The 16,245-nt window shown below is 54.3% G+C and overlaps 1 protein-coding gene across 3 annotated transcripts in view; it reads right to left on the reverse strand.

Annotated features, from left to right (window-relative positions):
• Nucleotides 1–15: 15 nt before the first annotated feature.
• The window catches only part of LAMB3 (laminin subunit beta 3), a 28,955-nt gene continuing 12,725 nt past the window's right edge, over nucleotides 16–16,245 (reverse strand). For all 3 annotated transcript variants that reach the window (XM_061471825.1, XM_061471824.1, XM_061471823.1), the window contains 20 exons: nucleotides 15,126–15,240; nucleotides 14,869–14,942; nucleotides 14,287–14,469; nucleotides 13,658–13,721; nucleotides 13,231–13,406; nucleotides 12,760–12,880; nucleotides 11,911–12,099; nucleotides 11,672–11,827; nucleotides 10,907–11,103; nucleotides 9,989–10,100; nucleotides 9,036–9,408; nucleotides 8,527–8,687; nucleotides 7,115–7,323; nucleotides 5,572–5,772; nucleotides 4,758–4,902; nucleotides 3,318–3,525; nucleotides 2,196–2,337; nucleotides 1,550–1,726; nucleotides 957–1,110; nucleotides 16–717 (listed from right to left, as the gene is read on the reverse strand). In XM_061471825.1, coding sequence (XP_061327809.1) covers nucleotides 581–717; nucleotides 957–1,110; nucleotides 1,550–1,726; nucleotides 2,196–2,337; nucleotides 3,318–3,525; nucleotides 4,758–4,902; nucleotides 5,572–5,772; nucleotides 7,115–7,323; nucleotides 8,527–8,687; nucleotides 9,036–9,408; nucleotides 9,989–10,100; nucleotides 10,907–11,103; nucleotides 11,672–11,827; nucleotides 11,911–12,099; nucleotides 12,760–12,880; nucleotides 13,231–13,406; nucleotides 13,658–13,721; nucleotides 14,287–14,469; nucleotides 14,869–14,942; nucleotides 15,126–15,240 — 3,294 coding nt within the window. In that variant the 3' untranslated portion in view covers nucleotides 16–580. The remainder of the gene's footprint in view (nucleotides 718–956; nucleotides 1,111–1,549; nucleotides 1,727–2,195; nucleotides 2,338–3,317; nucleotides 3,526–4,757; nucleotides 4,903–5,571; nucleotides 5,773–7,114; nucleotides 7,324–8,526; nucleotides 8,688–9,035; nucleotides 9,409–9,988; nucleotides 10,101–10,906; nucleotides 11,104–11,671; nucleotides 11,828–11,910; nucleotides 12,100–12,759; nucleotides 12,881–13,230; nucleotides 13,407–13,657; nucleotides 13,722–14,286; nucleotides 14,470–14,868; nucleotides 14,943–15,125; nucleotides 15,241–16,245) is intronic.

Genomic DNA, 16,245 nt, shown 5'->3' on the forward strand with positions numbered 1-16,245 from the left:
TGGCAGAAAGTCAAACAAGACATTTGCCTTCACCTTTGAGAAGGAGATTGCTTTTCTCTTATTTGTATACATATAGGTATGTTGTAATTATGCTGGAGATAAAGTGCTCCATTTCTGTGATGTGATTATTTGAAGAAAGATCTAAGAGGGAAGTACTGAAGCCACCGCAAGTTTTACAGATTAACTGCAGCATAGATGAAAAGTTTCCAAAGGCCCCACACGAGGGTTTTAATTGCAGCAACTGAATGCAGCTGAAAGAGTTTGAATTGGCTAAAACAAGAGAAAGAAAGAAGAGCTTCTTGTTTATAAACCCCTCTGGAAATAACTTTGGAGATGTTTTATTTGCCACAGAAGATCCATGTCTTTCCCCCTTCTCCTCCAACCAGCAGGCAGCTCCAGCCAGTCCAGCCAAGGTTAACCCTCTCCATGGGGTTGCTCCTTTGGCTCAGTGCACCTATTTTCCAGAGGTCCAGAAACTCAGTTTGCTAAAAATAGAGACGCTGGGAGAACATGAGAACTGCAGCTGGAAAACGGGAATAAATACACCAGTCAGTGTGTGCTGAGGAGGGAGGCAGCTCACTCACGAGCAGCTCTCGTAGTAGGCAACTCGCTTGTTGATGGCATCCCGGATCCTTCCGACCTGCTCCTCCAGGCCCGACAGCCTGGCCGACTTGGACATCAAAGCCTTGTTGCTTTCCTGAATTTCCATCTCTAAAGCTGAGGAGAGAGGGCAGGAGGTGGTGATGGACAGGAGGAAGGCATCACGGCCACTGCCCTTCACATCAGGTTGGGCTGAGCCTCCACCTCCCTCCTGCATAGCTCTGGGAGGGTGAGAAAAACAAACATCCTGCCTTCCCCTTGCTCCCCAGACCAACATGACTGCTCCAAACATCCATTAGTCAAAAGCCCTTCCCCAGTGCATACGATTGGTATACAGAGCTCACAAAGAGTCTTACTTTCCATCCTGAGCATCATGGCCATCGTTTCCTCAAACAGAGCCTGTGCCTCCAGGTCTATGCTTTGCACCCTGCTGCCCTGCTCTCCCAGAGCTGGGCTCTGCTCCATCCTTCCCTTCAGCTCAGTGTACATTTGTTTCACTTGTTCAAAAGCCTGTGGAAAAGGAAATAAGCAGTGCCAGGTAGGATCAAGCAAATAGCCTTGGGGGAAGGGGATTTTCTAATGCTGAATCCATTTTAAATATTAAATGGATGCTGTGCTACAGCTTTGTCATTACCTTATGCAAATGCATAAGTTTGTGATGCCCTCTCAAAGATGCCGACCGGGCTACCCTGCCTCAGGCAGGAGATACGGCAGGAATAAGTTTCCAGCAAAGGGCATTAGGATTGAGAGAGGTCCTGGAAAGGGGCAGCAGTGGGATACTGCATCAGATTCATTAGAAGCGACACAACAACGTGCAAGCCACGGCTTGAACAGGGAAGCCTCCTCACCTTATCTAACAACGTGCCAGGACACAGCTGGCTTTGCTGTCTGGTGACAGCGAGGGGGGAGATAGGAGCACATCTGTGCCCACCCTGCCCGAGTGCGGTACCTGCTGCGCGGTCCTGGCCTGCTCGCCCGCCTCCGTGGCCGCGCGCCGCGCATCCGTGGCCCGCAGGCGGTTCTGGTCCGCTCCGCTCTGCAGCTGCAGCAGCCGCTGCATCAGCCCATCCAGCTGCCCCGCCACCGCCTTCACGTGCTTCTCGGCTGGCCCCAGAACGGCCTTGATCTAGAAGCAGAAAGCTCCACATCAGGAAGGAAATCGCATCCAAAACCCCACTCCCGATGGTTTTTTCCCCTCTGTGCAGCTACGCTTCCCTATGGATGCATTGCAGAAGTCGAGCAATGTGTTCTAGTGGAGGGTGACCCTGCCCATGGCAGGGGGGTGGAACTGGGCGAGCTTTTAGGTCCCTTCCAACCCAAACCAGTCTGGGATTCTATGATTCTAAGCGGGGTTTGGCAGGGAGTGGGGACGCCTCCCTGTGCAGCCGAGCACAGGGCTCATGTCAGCGGGGACCATGACTGGAATGTGGAGAAGCACACACGTGAGACATGTCAGAAAGAAGAGACTTTTACAGAGAAACCTCTACCAGACCCATTTCCCAGCTGTGCTGCTGCAGGACTCTACCAAGAGGGAAAGAATGGAGCGGTGAGCAGGGCGCAGTATCCTTACTGGGACGTCATCGTGCATCACCTACCTCATTAACACGCTCCTGGATGAACCGAAGGGAAGAGCCAGAGCCCTTGATAGCACCCTGGGCCTCCAGAAGCACCGTTTTTGCTCGCTGCAGATTCCCAACCACCTCTTCCACGCTGCCCTCCACAGCACTCGCCCGGTTCCTGGGGGAATGTGGGGAAAAGCCAGGAGTGAGTGTAGATAATTGCATGGGCTGGAAGTCAAAGTCAAGGTTGCAGAGGCAAAATGAGGAAGCTTGAGAAGCAAGACAGGATTGTCACCGAGAAGACAGCAACCTCCCTGCCCCAAAAGCCACAAACCCACACATCTGGAGACACTGCACTCTGGAGAGAAGTGTTAGTTCCATTCATAGCCCTAAAAGAAGAGACAAACTGAGAAGGGGAGAGAAACACCTTCCTTCAAATGAGTTAGAAAGCTTTATTTTGTAAGTGGTGCAGGAAAAAGTATCCAAGGGAAAGCAATAACCACTGAACCAGTTTCAGTGAATACTTTCCTGCTTGCAGCGGGACTATTCAGGCCAGGTGATGGAGCTTGTCTCATCACTCCCTGCAGGTTAAGCAGGTGTCTGACACTATCAAGGAGTTTACATACTTATCTCACTAACCTTCTTGCTGGGATATTGCTGCAAGTCAACATGTGACAAAGCAGATGCTCCAAATTCACAAGGACACGCTGTAATTACTTTTTAAGGGAGCACAGGATAATCCTCCCAACTTTCACCCAGAAAACAAATAGCCCATTTAATCTCCTCCTGCTCTCTTGTGCAATTAGGATGTAGGTCACCAATATCAAGTAATACCAGGGCAACCCTGTCATCTCCCATCACAGGGACTCAAGAGATAGAGAAAAGCCTCCACTATTTTTGGTAAAGATCTTCTCATTCTGTATCTGTAACAGGATCTATTCTTGGCAGGCAGAGTTTTTGTTTGTATTGGGTGTTTGTAGAGATTGCAGATTCCCTCTTTTAGGTACTGTATGGGCATGGAAGATCCTGGCCTAAAACTTCACTTTGTGCAAGTCAGCACCGCTCCAGCTGAGCTGAGTTTCAACCCAACTCAGAGCCACCACGTTCACTCCAGCTGACTGACCTCGGCTGCCAAAAAGCCCTTGAACCCCAACCGACCTGGCTTGTTCTGCCTCCTGCTGAAGCTGCTTGGCCTTCGCGATGTCCTCAGCCGTCTGGGCGAGGATGCTCTCTGGGCACTGCAGCTTAGTGGCCAGCTTTTGGATCTCGCTCATTTTCCTCAGGACTGCAGCAGCATCCGTGGGGAGACGCAGGGAAAGCACAGAGTCACTGATTTCCTGGACAGTGGCAGGGTCCGTGTCCCTGTCTGCAGAGCAACAGCCAGCGTCAGCAATGGGAGAGGGGAAAGGTGGGAGTGCAGATGCAAGGGAGGATCAGACATACATCCAGTCACGCATGCTCTCATGCACACAGTCTCTTTATTTCAGATAGCTCCCAGGATCTCCCTGAATTAATCTCCTTGAGTTCCGTGCACCTCCCATTCACACCAGCAAAACTTTCAGGAAAGGACTGAAATGATACCTTTAATTTGGCAATAAGAACACCACGGCTAAGCCCAGCACGGACCTCACTGAGCAGATGAGGTTGCGCTTCCAGACAAACCTTTTTTGATCTCACAAATAACAGTTAATAAATCTGAGGAATCAGAAGCAGGCAGAGCCCAAGGGACATTAGCCCAGCGATTAGCTCAGAAACATCTTCTCTCATCATTAACACCAGGCAGCACCAAATGACCTGATTTTCTTATTCGGGTAATGCTCATGAGGCTCATTATGTTATTACAATCTGTCTGTGAACAATAAGTCATCCCCTTGGATTACAGGACTGATTAATAGTCTGCTCCAGAGAAAAGCTTCTGTTTATCTCTGGTCAGTGAGTGTGGCCAGAAAACACTGGGTCAATGGTCTGCACCGGGTCAATGCCAACTGCGGATCCACAGAGACAACCAGCCGTGGGGCTGGGTTTGTCTTCAAGCCCCCGGGGATGGCACAAGGCACTGCAGCCAAGAGGAGGACATCAAGCAAGCTGGTGTCCATGCTACAGACAAAACACTGCTTCCTCCACAGCCTTCCACTTCTGCTGATTCAGTTGCATTCAAGAGCAGTTCCTCGAGGGATGTTGGAGACCCCTCCATGAAGCTGCACGTGCAGCAAGTCAAGGCCGTGTGCTACCTCCTGCCCCACATCCCTCACAGGCAGCCTCCAAATGTCTCTGCAAGGATGTTTGTCCTGGGGACACCCCAGGGAATTTGACACAGCTGAAACAGCCGGGATTCATTCGGGTCGACCTGGACAGCTCGGTTAAACCTGTGCAAGTCAGCTGGCCACACTGCAACCACTGACAAACGCAGACTGCTGAAATTCCTCCTCTGTTTTCCTGCCCTCCCTTGCTGCCTCAGGGGACGCGCATTGCCTTTGCTGTGTAAATACCCATGTGCAGATGAAGTGGATATCAGAGAGCTTAACTGGGGTGAGCTATAAGTAGAGTTTTCCCTGCACAGACCTGCATGCACATCCTTCACAGCTTGCAGAGTGCTACCTGACAAGAAGTTTCGAACTTGCTGGATGAACTGCCGGATGCGCCGCACGTCTCCTTCTATCTGGGTCCGTGTTACACTCATCTGGTCCACGAGTCTCCGAGTGTTGCTTTGAATCTGCTTTGCAGACGTCTCTGTTGTTTTAATCTGCAAACGACAATATCCTGATGGAGCCATTTCTTCTTGATCTGGAATCCCAGCAGCCCTACTTCAACTCCGAGTGAGCAGGACAAGGCACTCCGGAATTATGCTATTGCTCATTCTTAATATGCCACTGCTTTAAAGGATTGTAAATGTTGAAGACTGAGGGTTAGATTTCCAAAGGAAGCTCTCAAAGAGGGACGCTAAAACACATTTGAAATGGATTTTGAATTACTCTGAAAACTCACTTTATCTTTGCAAGCACCCAAGAGGCCATAGAAAGAATCTGCAAGAGCACTAACACATGTACTTTAGTATCCTGCATCAAATGTTAGCGCAGATGCACCTGAGGAAACAGAGAGGTTTTGATAACCTCAGCCCTTCTGCCATATGAATCCCAAAGCAGAAGGAGAACAGGCTTCCTGGTGACATTTCCAGAGCTGCTCACATGCCTTTAACTCCATGGCTCCTGTGCTGGGAGAAGGAGGCAGGACCCACGCACACAGCAGGGAGTCTCCCACTCAGAAATTCCTGATTTCCTGAGGCTGCCCAACCAACCAAGCCTCAAACAGGCTGAGATGGGGTATGGATCACAGCTCATCCTCCACTGCCCCCCAGCCTCTGCTTTGACACCAAGGGATGGACTGTGGGGCCTGGCCATGGGCTCGCACTCACCAACTGTGCTGTTTCCCGGAGCCGGGCACTCACACTGCGGAATTCCCTGGCAGCTTCCCCAGCGGAGGCCAGGGCCCCCCTGGACAGTGGGAAGATGCCATGGCAGGGGCCGGACCCGCAGGCACTGCTGTTGTCCCGTGGGCACAGCAGCCCCTCACAGCGGGCAGGAGTGCAGGTCTCCACTCGGAAGCCACCACAGATCTGCAGAGGAAGAGAGCGATGGGGCAGTGAGGACACTCACCTGGTGGCTGGGGAGAGCTTGGCACCCACAGGGAGGCAAACCAGCACATCACAGCATCCCCTCCCCATGGGAGCTGGGGAGCTTGCTGGGCTTGTGCTGCAGGAGCTCTGCACGGGAACAAGGATGGAGCCAGCCCTTCCCAGTGGGGTGATGGCTATCCCAAATAGACATAGCACAAATGAATGGAGCCTATGAGTGTGTCAGAGAAGGGCAGCCACAGCTATGCACATGTACAGCAGTGCTGAATGCCCACCGATGTCAGCATCTCCTCCCCACCCCAAGCTGGAGCATAAACCTGAGCAAAGCAGGAGCTGAACCCCAGTGGCTCATGGAGAGTAACAGCATATCAACATGGAACAAACATTTCCTGCAGGAGAGCAACTCTTCCCCTCATGGCAGGAAAGCCCCATCCAACCTGTGCAGTTTGCTTTGGGAGAGACAATGGGATGAGACAACCCTGTCCTCCTGCCTGGACATCAGTGGTTTTAATTGCACAGCATCTTCTAAAGCTACCACCCACCAAAGGGTGCACTGCACCAGGGGTACATGCAAACCCACAGCCAGTGCAAGCGCTAGTACAGGCTGGTCGCTTGGGAACGTGTTGGTGCCCTGAAAAGCAGAGAGGGGAGGTTGGTGGTCTCCACAGCAACCGTGCATTAGGAGACACTGAAATGGATCTCCATGGCAATAACAAAGCAGCAAAGAAGAAATGAAAGAAATCTCATCCAGAAATTAAGTGGGACTTTGAGATACAAGAACTGACACGTGAGAGAGTCCTTGGAGGAAGAAGTGCGTGCCTGGGAGCGGGTGGTGGGCAACGCTTTGGTATCAGTGATCCCCAAGCAAGGGATGCTCAGACAGCTCATAGATTCCCAGACTGGTTTGGGTTGGAAGGGACCTTAAAGCTCATCCAGTCCCAACCCCTGCTCCGGGCAGGGACCCCTTCCACTAGAGCAGCTTGCTTCAAGCCCCTGTGTCCAACCTGAACACTGCCAGGGATGGGGCAGCCACAGCTTCTCTGGGCACCCTGTGCCAGCGCCTCAGCACCCTCACAGGGAAGAGCTTCTGCCTAAGAGCTCATCAAAATTTCCTTTACATCTCCCCTAAATTCTCCATTGATGTCCCAAAACAGGAAGTTGTTTGGATGCCACTCTGGACAGAGACTTTGTCTTGCCATGCTGGACTCTCTGGGGCAAGATGCACGACTGCAGAATGAGCATTCTGTCTCCTGAGCGCTACAGGGCCCCCTTGAAAACAAGCTACATGCAGCAGGGAAGTCAGCAAACCGCTCTGTGTGTTCACCTTGTTTATGACAGGGGTCAGGTTGGGAGATGAGGCTATCTCGCCCTTCAGGGTCAGCAGCTTGGCGGTGGTCTCTGCCAGGCTCCCCTCCAGCCCCGCAGCGCGCCGGCGGCTCTCCCGGGACTCAGCCAGCAGCCCAGAGGCACCAGCGACGAGGCTGCTGGCATTGGTGGATGTCTGGTAAGCAGATCTGATCGTCTTGAAGGCTCCTGCAGGAATAAAACCCGTAAGTGACACAAATACCTCTGTGACTCATAAATGCAGCATAGCTACACAAATGAAGGCATCGACTATAGCCTGCGAGTGGATGCGTGCACAGAGAGGAGCAGGGCACAGCCACAGGGATTAGTCACTGTGGCATAACAAAAAAAGCTCCTCTTACTACCAAATGCCTTTCAGGCCATTCCTTCAGTGAGTGACAGAGCTCTCCCGAAGGCCTGAACGGTGGGTTGGGGTTAAAAGATTGAAAGAAAACTAGAGCAAGACAATTTGAACACTTCTGGCAGTGCTCAAAGCCAGGTTGGACAGGGCTTGGAGCAACCTGCTCTAGTGGAAGATGTACCTGCCCATGGCAGAATGTTAGAACTTGAGGAGCTTTAAGGTCCCTTTCAACCCAAATTAGTCTATGATTCTATGACGTGCACGTGCTGATCCTGGACTTTGCTCTGTGAAGTCCAGAACGGCTTTGGCAGAGCAGGACAGGGCCTTTGGAGCCCTCTTCCTTGTTCCCAAGCAGGTCCCACCATTCCCTTGCAGCACAGCCTGGAACAAGAGTGGTCAGGACATGCACCTCTAAGCCCTGCTCAGACGGTGAGGTGCAGAGCCAACCTGCCCAGGCAGCAGCCACTTGCTGCAGCTTTTACATCCCCAGCCAGCTGAGCCCTGTGCTACAGAAGAGAGGGGGAGGCAGCAACGAGACACTTGGAGAGAATTAGGGATATAATGGCAGCCTACCACCAGCATCATCACAGGGCTTAATTAGCTCTTCTCAGCGCCTGACAGCCGCCTGGCTCTCCTCCCCACCTCTCCATCCCTTCCATCTGTGCACAACCTTCATTATCTCAGCTTCCTCCCAGCTTCGGCGACACACTCAGAGCAGGTCTCTCCCCTTCCCACTGCTCCCCTGCAGTGGGGTTTGTGCTGGGGACAGGAATGTGGTGCCCGTGGAGCAAGCTGCCCAGCCCCAAAACACAGGAGCAAGTAACCCAAGAGTGTGAATCCAGTCATGGACCAGAGGCTGCCATAAAGCATCCCTCTTGCTGAGGAGGGAAAATCTATTTGCTTTTCCTAAGCTGAGAGCAGGTTAAAAACTCCATCTCATCCACCCAACCAGTGGGAAATAACCAGGCACAGGCACATTGAGGTAAATTAACAGCTGCAAATTAAGAGAGATTACAGCTGCAGCACTGTACCTGACAAATCCCTGCTGCGGCTGGTTTCAAACTGGGTCTTCTTGCTCTGATACTTGGTGTTGGCGATAAGCAAGCTCCTGTTCAGTGCTTCAAGGTCCCTCGATAGAGAGACAGTGTCATCCAGAAAATGAAGGTCAGGATTTATGCCTTGGACCTGCTCTCTGAGAGAGAAAAAGCAGAAAATAGGAATTCAAGGAGAAAGCAAAGCACCTGTAGACAGAAAGCGGGGCTCTGACACTGACAGCACGCAGTGAGGAGGCACTTCTGAACCTGGAGAGCTGATGGCCAGAAACACACCATACCCCACACAGGTTTGTGGAGGCAGCTGGGAGCAGGGCTGGGCTGCAGCTCTCTGACACCCCGGCATCCGTTTGGAACTGGATGAACTTTAAGTTCCCTTCTAACCCAAACCATTCTATGATGCCAACCATGACCTGGTCCCCCAGCCTCCTGCCTTTGCAACATCCCCCATCTAAGGGATGCACCCCATAGCAGCACCCGTGCCTCACCTGATGGCAGTGAGCACGCTGCCCACCTGGGCCAGGCCCTGCTCTGTCACAGCAGAGCGGCTGAGGATGCCCTGAGCCTGCTGCACGTTGTCCTCTGCCTGCGAGAGGCGGGGGCCCAGGTGGGACCCCCCCCTCCCAGGTGGCAGCCCCGAGGTGCTGTTGCTGAAGCCGGCCTGGCGCAGGCGCAGGCGCTGGACGTCCCCATCGTAGGTGTGGAAGCAAGGGTGGCACAGCTCACACCCAGGGTAGGTGCCGCAGTGGCCACGCTGGCACTGGTCACAGCGGGAGCCCGTGACACCTGGGCGGCACAGGCATTGGCCTGTGGTCTTGTCACAGCCCACGTCCTCCGTGCCCTGGAAGTTGCAGTTGCACTCTGGATGATGGAAAGGGGGAGAGGTATAGAGGTGAAGCCCAAGAAAACAGGGAAAATATAGATTTATATATGTATATAATCAGACCCTGTTAATGGAATGGCAACACAACCTGAAATAAAACCCCTGCACGATCCAGGAAATCACAGAATCATGGAATGGTTTAGGTTGGAAGGGATCTCAAAGCTCATCCAGTTCCAACCCCCTGCCACGGGCAGGGACACCTTCCACTAGACAGCTTGCTCCAAGCTCCTGTGTCAAACCTGGCCTTGAACACTGCCAGGGATGGGGCAGCCACAGCTTCTCTGGGCAGAGGAATGGGAAGAGCCCCCAAGCCACTTGCCCAGTCCCTGACTCTGCAGGGCCAGACTGCATGGGGCTCACCCAGGGCTGCTGGGAGGAGACTGGGAGATACCTGGAGTTGGGGATGAACTGGGAGGCTGTTGCAGAGAGAAAATTTCTCTTACAAAACAGCAGAGGAAATGTTGATGTCAGGACATGGGCCAAGTGCTCTTCTCCAGCTAACCTGTGATTTCACAGTGCTAAGAAACACCAAGCCACAATGAAAGGGATGCTCCCTACCTGTGCACCCCATCCGGATGTCTCCGTAGTGCCTGTCAGGGCACACCTGCTCCTGCACAGCAGAGCATGTCCGTCCTGTGAAGCCTTCTCTGCATGGACACTGTCCTGTGAACTGAAGGAAGAGAAACCCATCAGGGAGACCCAGCTCTGGGCTCTTTCCTAGGAAAGCCCTTCCTCAGCTGCTCTTGAGCACTAAAACCAGCACATGGGCAATTCTCCCTGCTCAGCCTGCACCCTGGGACATGTCCATGCTGCTGTGTCAGGCTGCAGGCTCAACCATGGGGATGCAATCTCCAAAGAGCTCATGCATTCCACAGCAGAGTTTTCAGCTTTATTTCAAGGACAAAGGGATCGCCCACAAGCAGCTGCTTTGTGATCGCAGGTCTCCTCCCTGCGCTGAGCCCGTTTGGGACCTATCTTTGGCTCTTTGAATTTGTCATAGTTTTTTATTTGTTACATTTAATTTTCCCAGTTGTCTCTTAGGCCTGAAGTGACACACACGCTTTCCATTGACAAATGGGGATAATTAGCTTGCCTCGCCTGTATGAAGATCTCTTATTAGGACTTCCTTACTAAATACCAGGCCTTTTCAAATGGCTTAATCTTGCCTCGATAATTACCACCTTCTTCTATTCTCCTGAGTAGTCTGTCACGGTGTTTTCTAGGACATGGGAAAAGGAAAATAAGAGCAGAACACCCTAGGGAATGCACAGCCCTTTTTGTGGAGGCTCCCACAGATGGAATGGGACAATGGAGCCACTCAAGAGATGCTTTTGATTCTCTGAGTGATCCCCAGCAAAGGAAAAAGAAGAGCATGTTTGCAGGTGTGTGCGTGAAAGAAAGCAGGGAAATGAAAAAGAAACACTGCTGCAATGTGCTGAATGTGCCCTGAGGATGCCTGGGGCGGGCTGGTGGTACCTGGTTGCAGTGGGGGCTGCGGGAGCCATGCGGGTGGCAGCCACAGGGCTGGCAGCCGTGGCCACTGCCCATGTCCCAGTGCTCGCTCGCACACTGGTCACAGTCGTTGCCCATCACGTTGGGCAGGCAGAAGCATCTCCCCGTCTCATCGTCGCAGGGCATGTCCTGCCGTGTTCCCAGCACATTGCAGGTGCATCCTGAAACAGGGAGGGGTTTGTCATGTTAAAAATGGGTGCCAAGCACCAGCCTCGCTTCCCACAGAGCCAGGTCCACAGGATGACCACGCAGCCATCCAAAGACGAGCTCTCTTGGCTCTCCCCTTCATACTTGAGCTCAGCACAAGGGACCCACACCCCTGCCCTAACAACACACCACCTCCTCCAGCCATGCAGCAGGACTCAGCAGCTCAAGGGGCCTCAGCATCCCTCCAGCCCAGCCACATGCATGATGTTGAACCCATCCACAGCTGCCCTCTCCCATGCACAGCCCTGCTCGCCTGCAAGGACTCACCTCCTGCATCCCCTGCGGCTTCCTGGGAAGGGGACACAGCCTTACACATGTCCCAAACTCCACCTTCCCTGGGCTTTTTGACAAGCTCATACCTGAGACAGGCCACAACCTGGGGATGCATTTACCAGCTTCTGCAAATCAGGCCTTTAGCTTGGAACCCCCAAATCAAAGCTGGGAACCAGGTCCCCTTCAGAGCCACTGCGGATGCTGAGCACAGAGGTGGGGTGCAGGGGGTGTCTCAGGGGCTGTACTCACTGCGGCACCCCAGGGGGTTGGCATTGGCCAGCTGGGAGAACCCCGGCTTGCAGAGGTGGCAGCGGTCGCCCTGCACGTTCTCCTTGCAGACACAGCGCCCCGTCAGCGCGTCGCAGATGGAGCCCGGCACGGTGCCGTCCGGGTCGCACTCGCAGGCTGCAGACATGCAGGAAACAGCAGTGCTGAGGGGAGGATGTGGGGCCCAGGGAAGGTGCTCGGGGGGGGCTCCAGGCACTCACGCAGACAGGCTTCGGGATGGGCGAGATCCTGCCGCTGGCTGCGGAAGTAGTGGGGTGCGCAGCGCTCACAGTTGTTGCCCTCGGTGTTGTGCTGGCAGCGGTCACAGACGCCGCCGCTCGCCCCGCCGCTGGCACGGTACAGCTCGGGGTCGAAGTGGCACGAAGTCGAGTGCCCATTGCAGTTGCACCCTAAAAACCCCACCAAAACGGTCCGTGCAGTGCTGCAACCCCCGGCAGCGGCAGCTCCGGCACTAGAGGGTGCCCAAGGCCCTGCGTGACTCGGTGACTCCCGCTGACAGACCAGGCTGACACTGGTACCCATCTGACAGTGTGGCCATGCGCGAAGCCAGTGTGCAAACGAGTCGTGTGCTAACATCCACCCCACAAAGTGGCCCAGTAAAGGTCTCCGGGCTCAGTCCGGTCACTCATGGCTAGGGAGAGGGTTCAGGAAAGGCCTCAGGAAGAATCATAGAATGGTTTGGGTTGGAAAGGATCTCAAAGCTCCTCCAGCTCCAACCCCTGCACGGGCAGGGACCCCTTCCACTAGACCAGCTTGCTCCAAGCCCCTGTGTCCAACCTGGCCTTGAACACTGCCAGGGATGGGGCAGCCACAGCTTCTCTGGGCACCCTGTGCCAGCGCCTCAGCACCCTCACAGGGAAGAGCTTCTGCCTAAGAGCTCATCTCAGCCTCCCCTCGGGCAGGTTAAAGCCATTCCCCTTGGCCTGTCCCTACAGGCCCTTGTCCAAAGCCCCTCTCCAGGTTTCTTGCAGCCCCTTTAAGCACTGGGAGCTGCTCTAAGGACTGAAAAGCTGTTATAAGGGAGGAGAGAGGAAAGGTTTTCATCATACTTTGGCATTCATGGGGATCGTTGTCCTCAGCAGGTGCCCAGGGCCGGTCATTGTAGAGCGCAGCGCAGCGATCACAGTTGGGACCATCAGTGTTGTGCTGACACACACAGTGCCCGTGGACCTGCCGCAAAGACAACACCTTACCCCTCCTGCCTGGTGCCTGATGGGTTTAGAGCTTCATCCTCCCGATGCCTTTCCAGCACGTGCCTGGCCCCTAACCCCTGCACAGCAATGAAGCTCCAGCCCCCAGCCAGGGCTGATGCAGCACCAGGGACAGGCTGGGCAAGTCCCACCACCTCTACCACCTAATCAAGAACAACCACACTAAAAACCCTACAATAACCACACAGAAAACCCTACAACAGCTAACAGCCTGCAGTGGCAAATCCTCCTGGGCACGAAGGAGCCTCCTGAAGCCTTCTGCGTGTCCCCCCGAGAATGACCCCCACAGCCCCTGAGCCCAGTGCTCACCATGGTGTGTGGGTCTCCTGGAGGGGCACAGCGGTCGGCGTGTCCATGGCAGAAGCAGCTCCCCAGCACCTGCACCTCAGTCAAGGCATAGAAGGTGCTGGGTGAGTGATATCCCTGGCGTGGGATGTGGGGAAGCCCGGTGAGGTTGATGCGCAGGTTTGTGAACTGCCCCAGCTCTGTTGGAGACCAAGGAGAGGTGTGAGGGGGCAGCAGGCACCCAGGCACCAGCAGCAGAAGTGCGCTGCAATTCACACAGAGGATGCAGAGCAAGAGATGGAGGCATGAGCAAAGACCTTGCTTGCAGAGGACCTGCCCCCCCAGGGCGTTAACCTGCCTCTGTGCTCTCCATCACACGTAGGAAGAACCATGAGGTGCATCCATCATCCTCCCCTCCCTTTCTCAGACATGAAACAGGCTGCTCACTTACTCTCGATGGTCTGGCTGTTAGAGGTAGTGATGGTAGATGCCAGGTCTTGGATGCTGAATTTCACCTTAGAGGGGAAAAAGTACATTCAAAAAGCAGGAAACACAAGGTGCCTTCTCATGCTCTGGGAAGTGGTGCTCAGGATCTGCCTCTGCAGAACATCACCTACACAGGGAAAAGCTTTAAGAGTTGCAGAGAATTTTGCTGGACATTGGCACAGGGTGCCCAGAGAAGCTGTGGCTGCCACATCCCTGGCAGTGCTCAAGGCCAGGTTGGACACAGGGGCTTGGAGCAAGCTGCTCCAGTGGAAGGGGTCCCTGCCCATGACAGGAGTTGGAGCTGGAGGAGCTTTAAGGTCCCTTCCCACCCAAACTATTCTATGATTCTATGATCTTGCAGGAAAACCAACATTAACACTTCCCTTGTCCCAAAGCAGTGAGGGCTCTCCTCCCAGAGGATCAGGAATCCTCCTAAGGACTCCCCTCAGCAGTGCTGGATGCCCACGGCTCCATCCCTCTCTAACACCACGTGTCTCAGCAGTGCTGCACAAGGCCACCCACCCCAAACCCAGTGTCACTGCGGTGGGAACAGGCACATGTGGGAATCCCTGCCCAAGCCCCCACGGATCCTACCTTGTCCCCGTGCACAGGGTGCCCCTGCAGCACCTGGCACCGAGCATCCTGCCACCTCTCAGGGGAGCCCCGGGGGACATGGGGGAAGGCGGTGGCACAGTCGGAGGCCAGGTACTGGTACACGTCCCAGGTCTGGCCAAAGTCAGTGGAGCGCTCGATCAGCATCGCAGCGGGCAGAGGTGACTGCAGAGAGAGGGGAGAAGCACATCTGTAAGTGGCAACACCCCAGCCGGCTCCCACCATGGGGCCTGGGCATGCCTCTGCTCTTCCTTCTCCTCCCTCCAGGCTCAGGTCTCTGCAGGCTGCTGGAGCAATCCCCTCCCCTGCAGGTTACCCACAACTTCTGGGTTCCCCCTGCTCCCCTTGGCCAGCCCTGCTGCAGCCACAAAGTACACATCAGCACCAAACAGGTCTTTCGGCAGACATTCAAGAGATGGAGACCCACCACCCCACTCTGCTGCTCCTAAACACCCAGAGGAACAGCCAGGAAAAAGGAGGGATGGGGACCCTAGTGTGCTTCCTCTCAGGAGCCCAACGGGAGCTGTGCACGGAGATCCCCACATCTTGCAGAGAGCCACAAACCCTGAAGTGAAGCAGGATGCTGCCGAGCTGGAACGTCTGGTCCAGGTCCAGCTGCAACGAGACGCGCTCCATGCCTGCGGGCACAGAGAGGCAGCTTCAGAGGTGCAGACTGTGGGCTTGAGGAACAGAAACCGCTTCACTGCCAGAGCCAAACCACTTATTCCCTTCTTTCCCTCCCATCGACCGAATCCAGCACCTCCTCCCCTCATGCTGTTCACCACTGGTGCCTTGGAGCTGTGCTGTCCTGTGGTACTCACCATTCTGGGACTGCCACCAGCGCGCATGCCCGGCCGAGGACAGGACGTTCTCCACACGGTGGCCATTGTAGGCATGCGGCAGCCGCGAGTCGCACCGGCAGCACCTCATGCTCCACTGGAAGAGAAAGGAAGAGTGGAAGCGACCATCCTGGCGTGGCCAGAGAGACCCCACTGCAGTCCTCAGGGGTGAGGGGCCCAAGTGCAGCTTGGGCTGCTGAGGAACAAACCGCATCCCAAAAGCTGAAGAACCACCATCAATAAGACTAATGATACCCAGAACTCAAGTGGTCCCATTCAAGCCCTGTTAGAAAACATAAATCCTGGTTTTATGGACTAAAAACTAGCACCAAAATGCTTTCAACTAAAACCCATTTTTGGCAAACCATCAAAACGACTTTGTTTTTTAAGCAAACCCCGTTTTCCACAATGACAACACTTGATAGAAAGCTCTTTGCAGCTTTCCAGGACCAGTTTGCCTTTTCCACACAGCGAGGGGCCCGTTTGGGTGAACTGAAAAGGCCACTCTCGGGGTGATGCTCAGCCTCCTGCGGGAGCACAGCGGGAGCAAACAGCTCAGTGGGTGATAAGTCAGTGGGTGGGAAGTCGAGTGGCTCAAAGTTCAGCCCTTCACTTGAGCAAGTAATTCAAGGAGCAAACAGAGATGCAGCACGGGCACGGGGGAAAAGCCCAAGTCCCTGAGGAGCAAACAAATACCCACATTCTACTAACCAGGCAACGCTCCGTGCGGCCACTAACACGGGCAGGCTCAGAGATGTTTAGAAAGCAACAGGAAAGAGATTGAGCAAGAGACAAGGAGCAGTGGTACATGAGCTTCACATCAACATGTCCCAAAGCCCGAGAAACTGGGAATGATCAGGAACAGCGTTTGCCAGAGGATGGCTCCGAAAGGTTGTCCTGGGAGGAAAGTGGGCCTGGAGGAGAGAAGTGCATCTGGTACAAGGCACATCTGACACCGGGAAGGCAACGAGATACCCTCAGCTGCTGTGGTGGCATAAGGAGACACCAGAGGAACAGGACACGTTTGAGACCCCAGTGAAGAGATCAGCTTTCAGTGGCCAAGGAGAGACATCCAGTGACAAGAAGCACTTTATACCCTGCT

This window comes from Pezoporus flaviventris, unplaced genomic scaffold (assembly GCF_033815535.1).
Source record: "Pezoporus flaviventris isolate CSIRO_AGI_PZ_B2104156 unplaced genomic scaffold, CSIRO_AGI_Pfla_v1 ptg000069l, whole genome shotgun sequence".
Classification (NCBI taxonomy): Eukaryota; Metazoa; Chordata; class Aves; order Psittaciformes; family Psittacidae; genus Pezoporus; species Pezoporus flaviventris.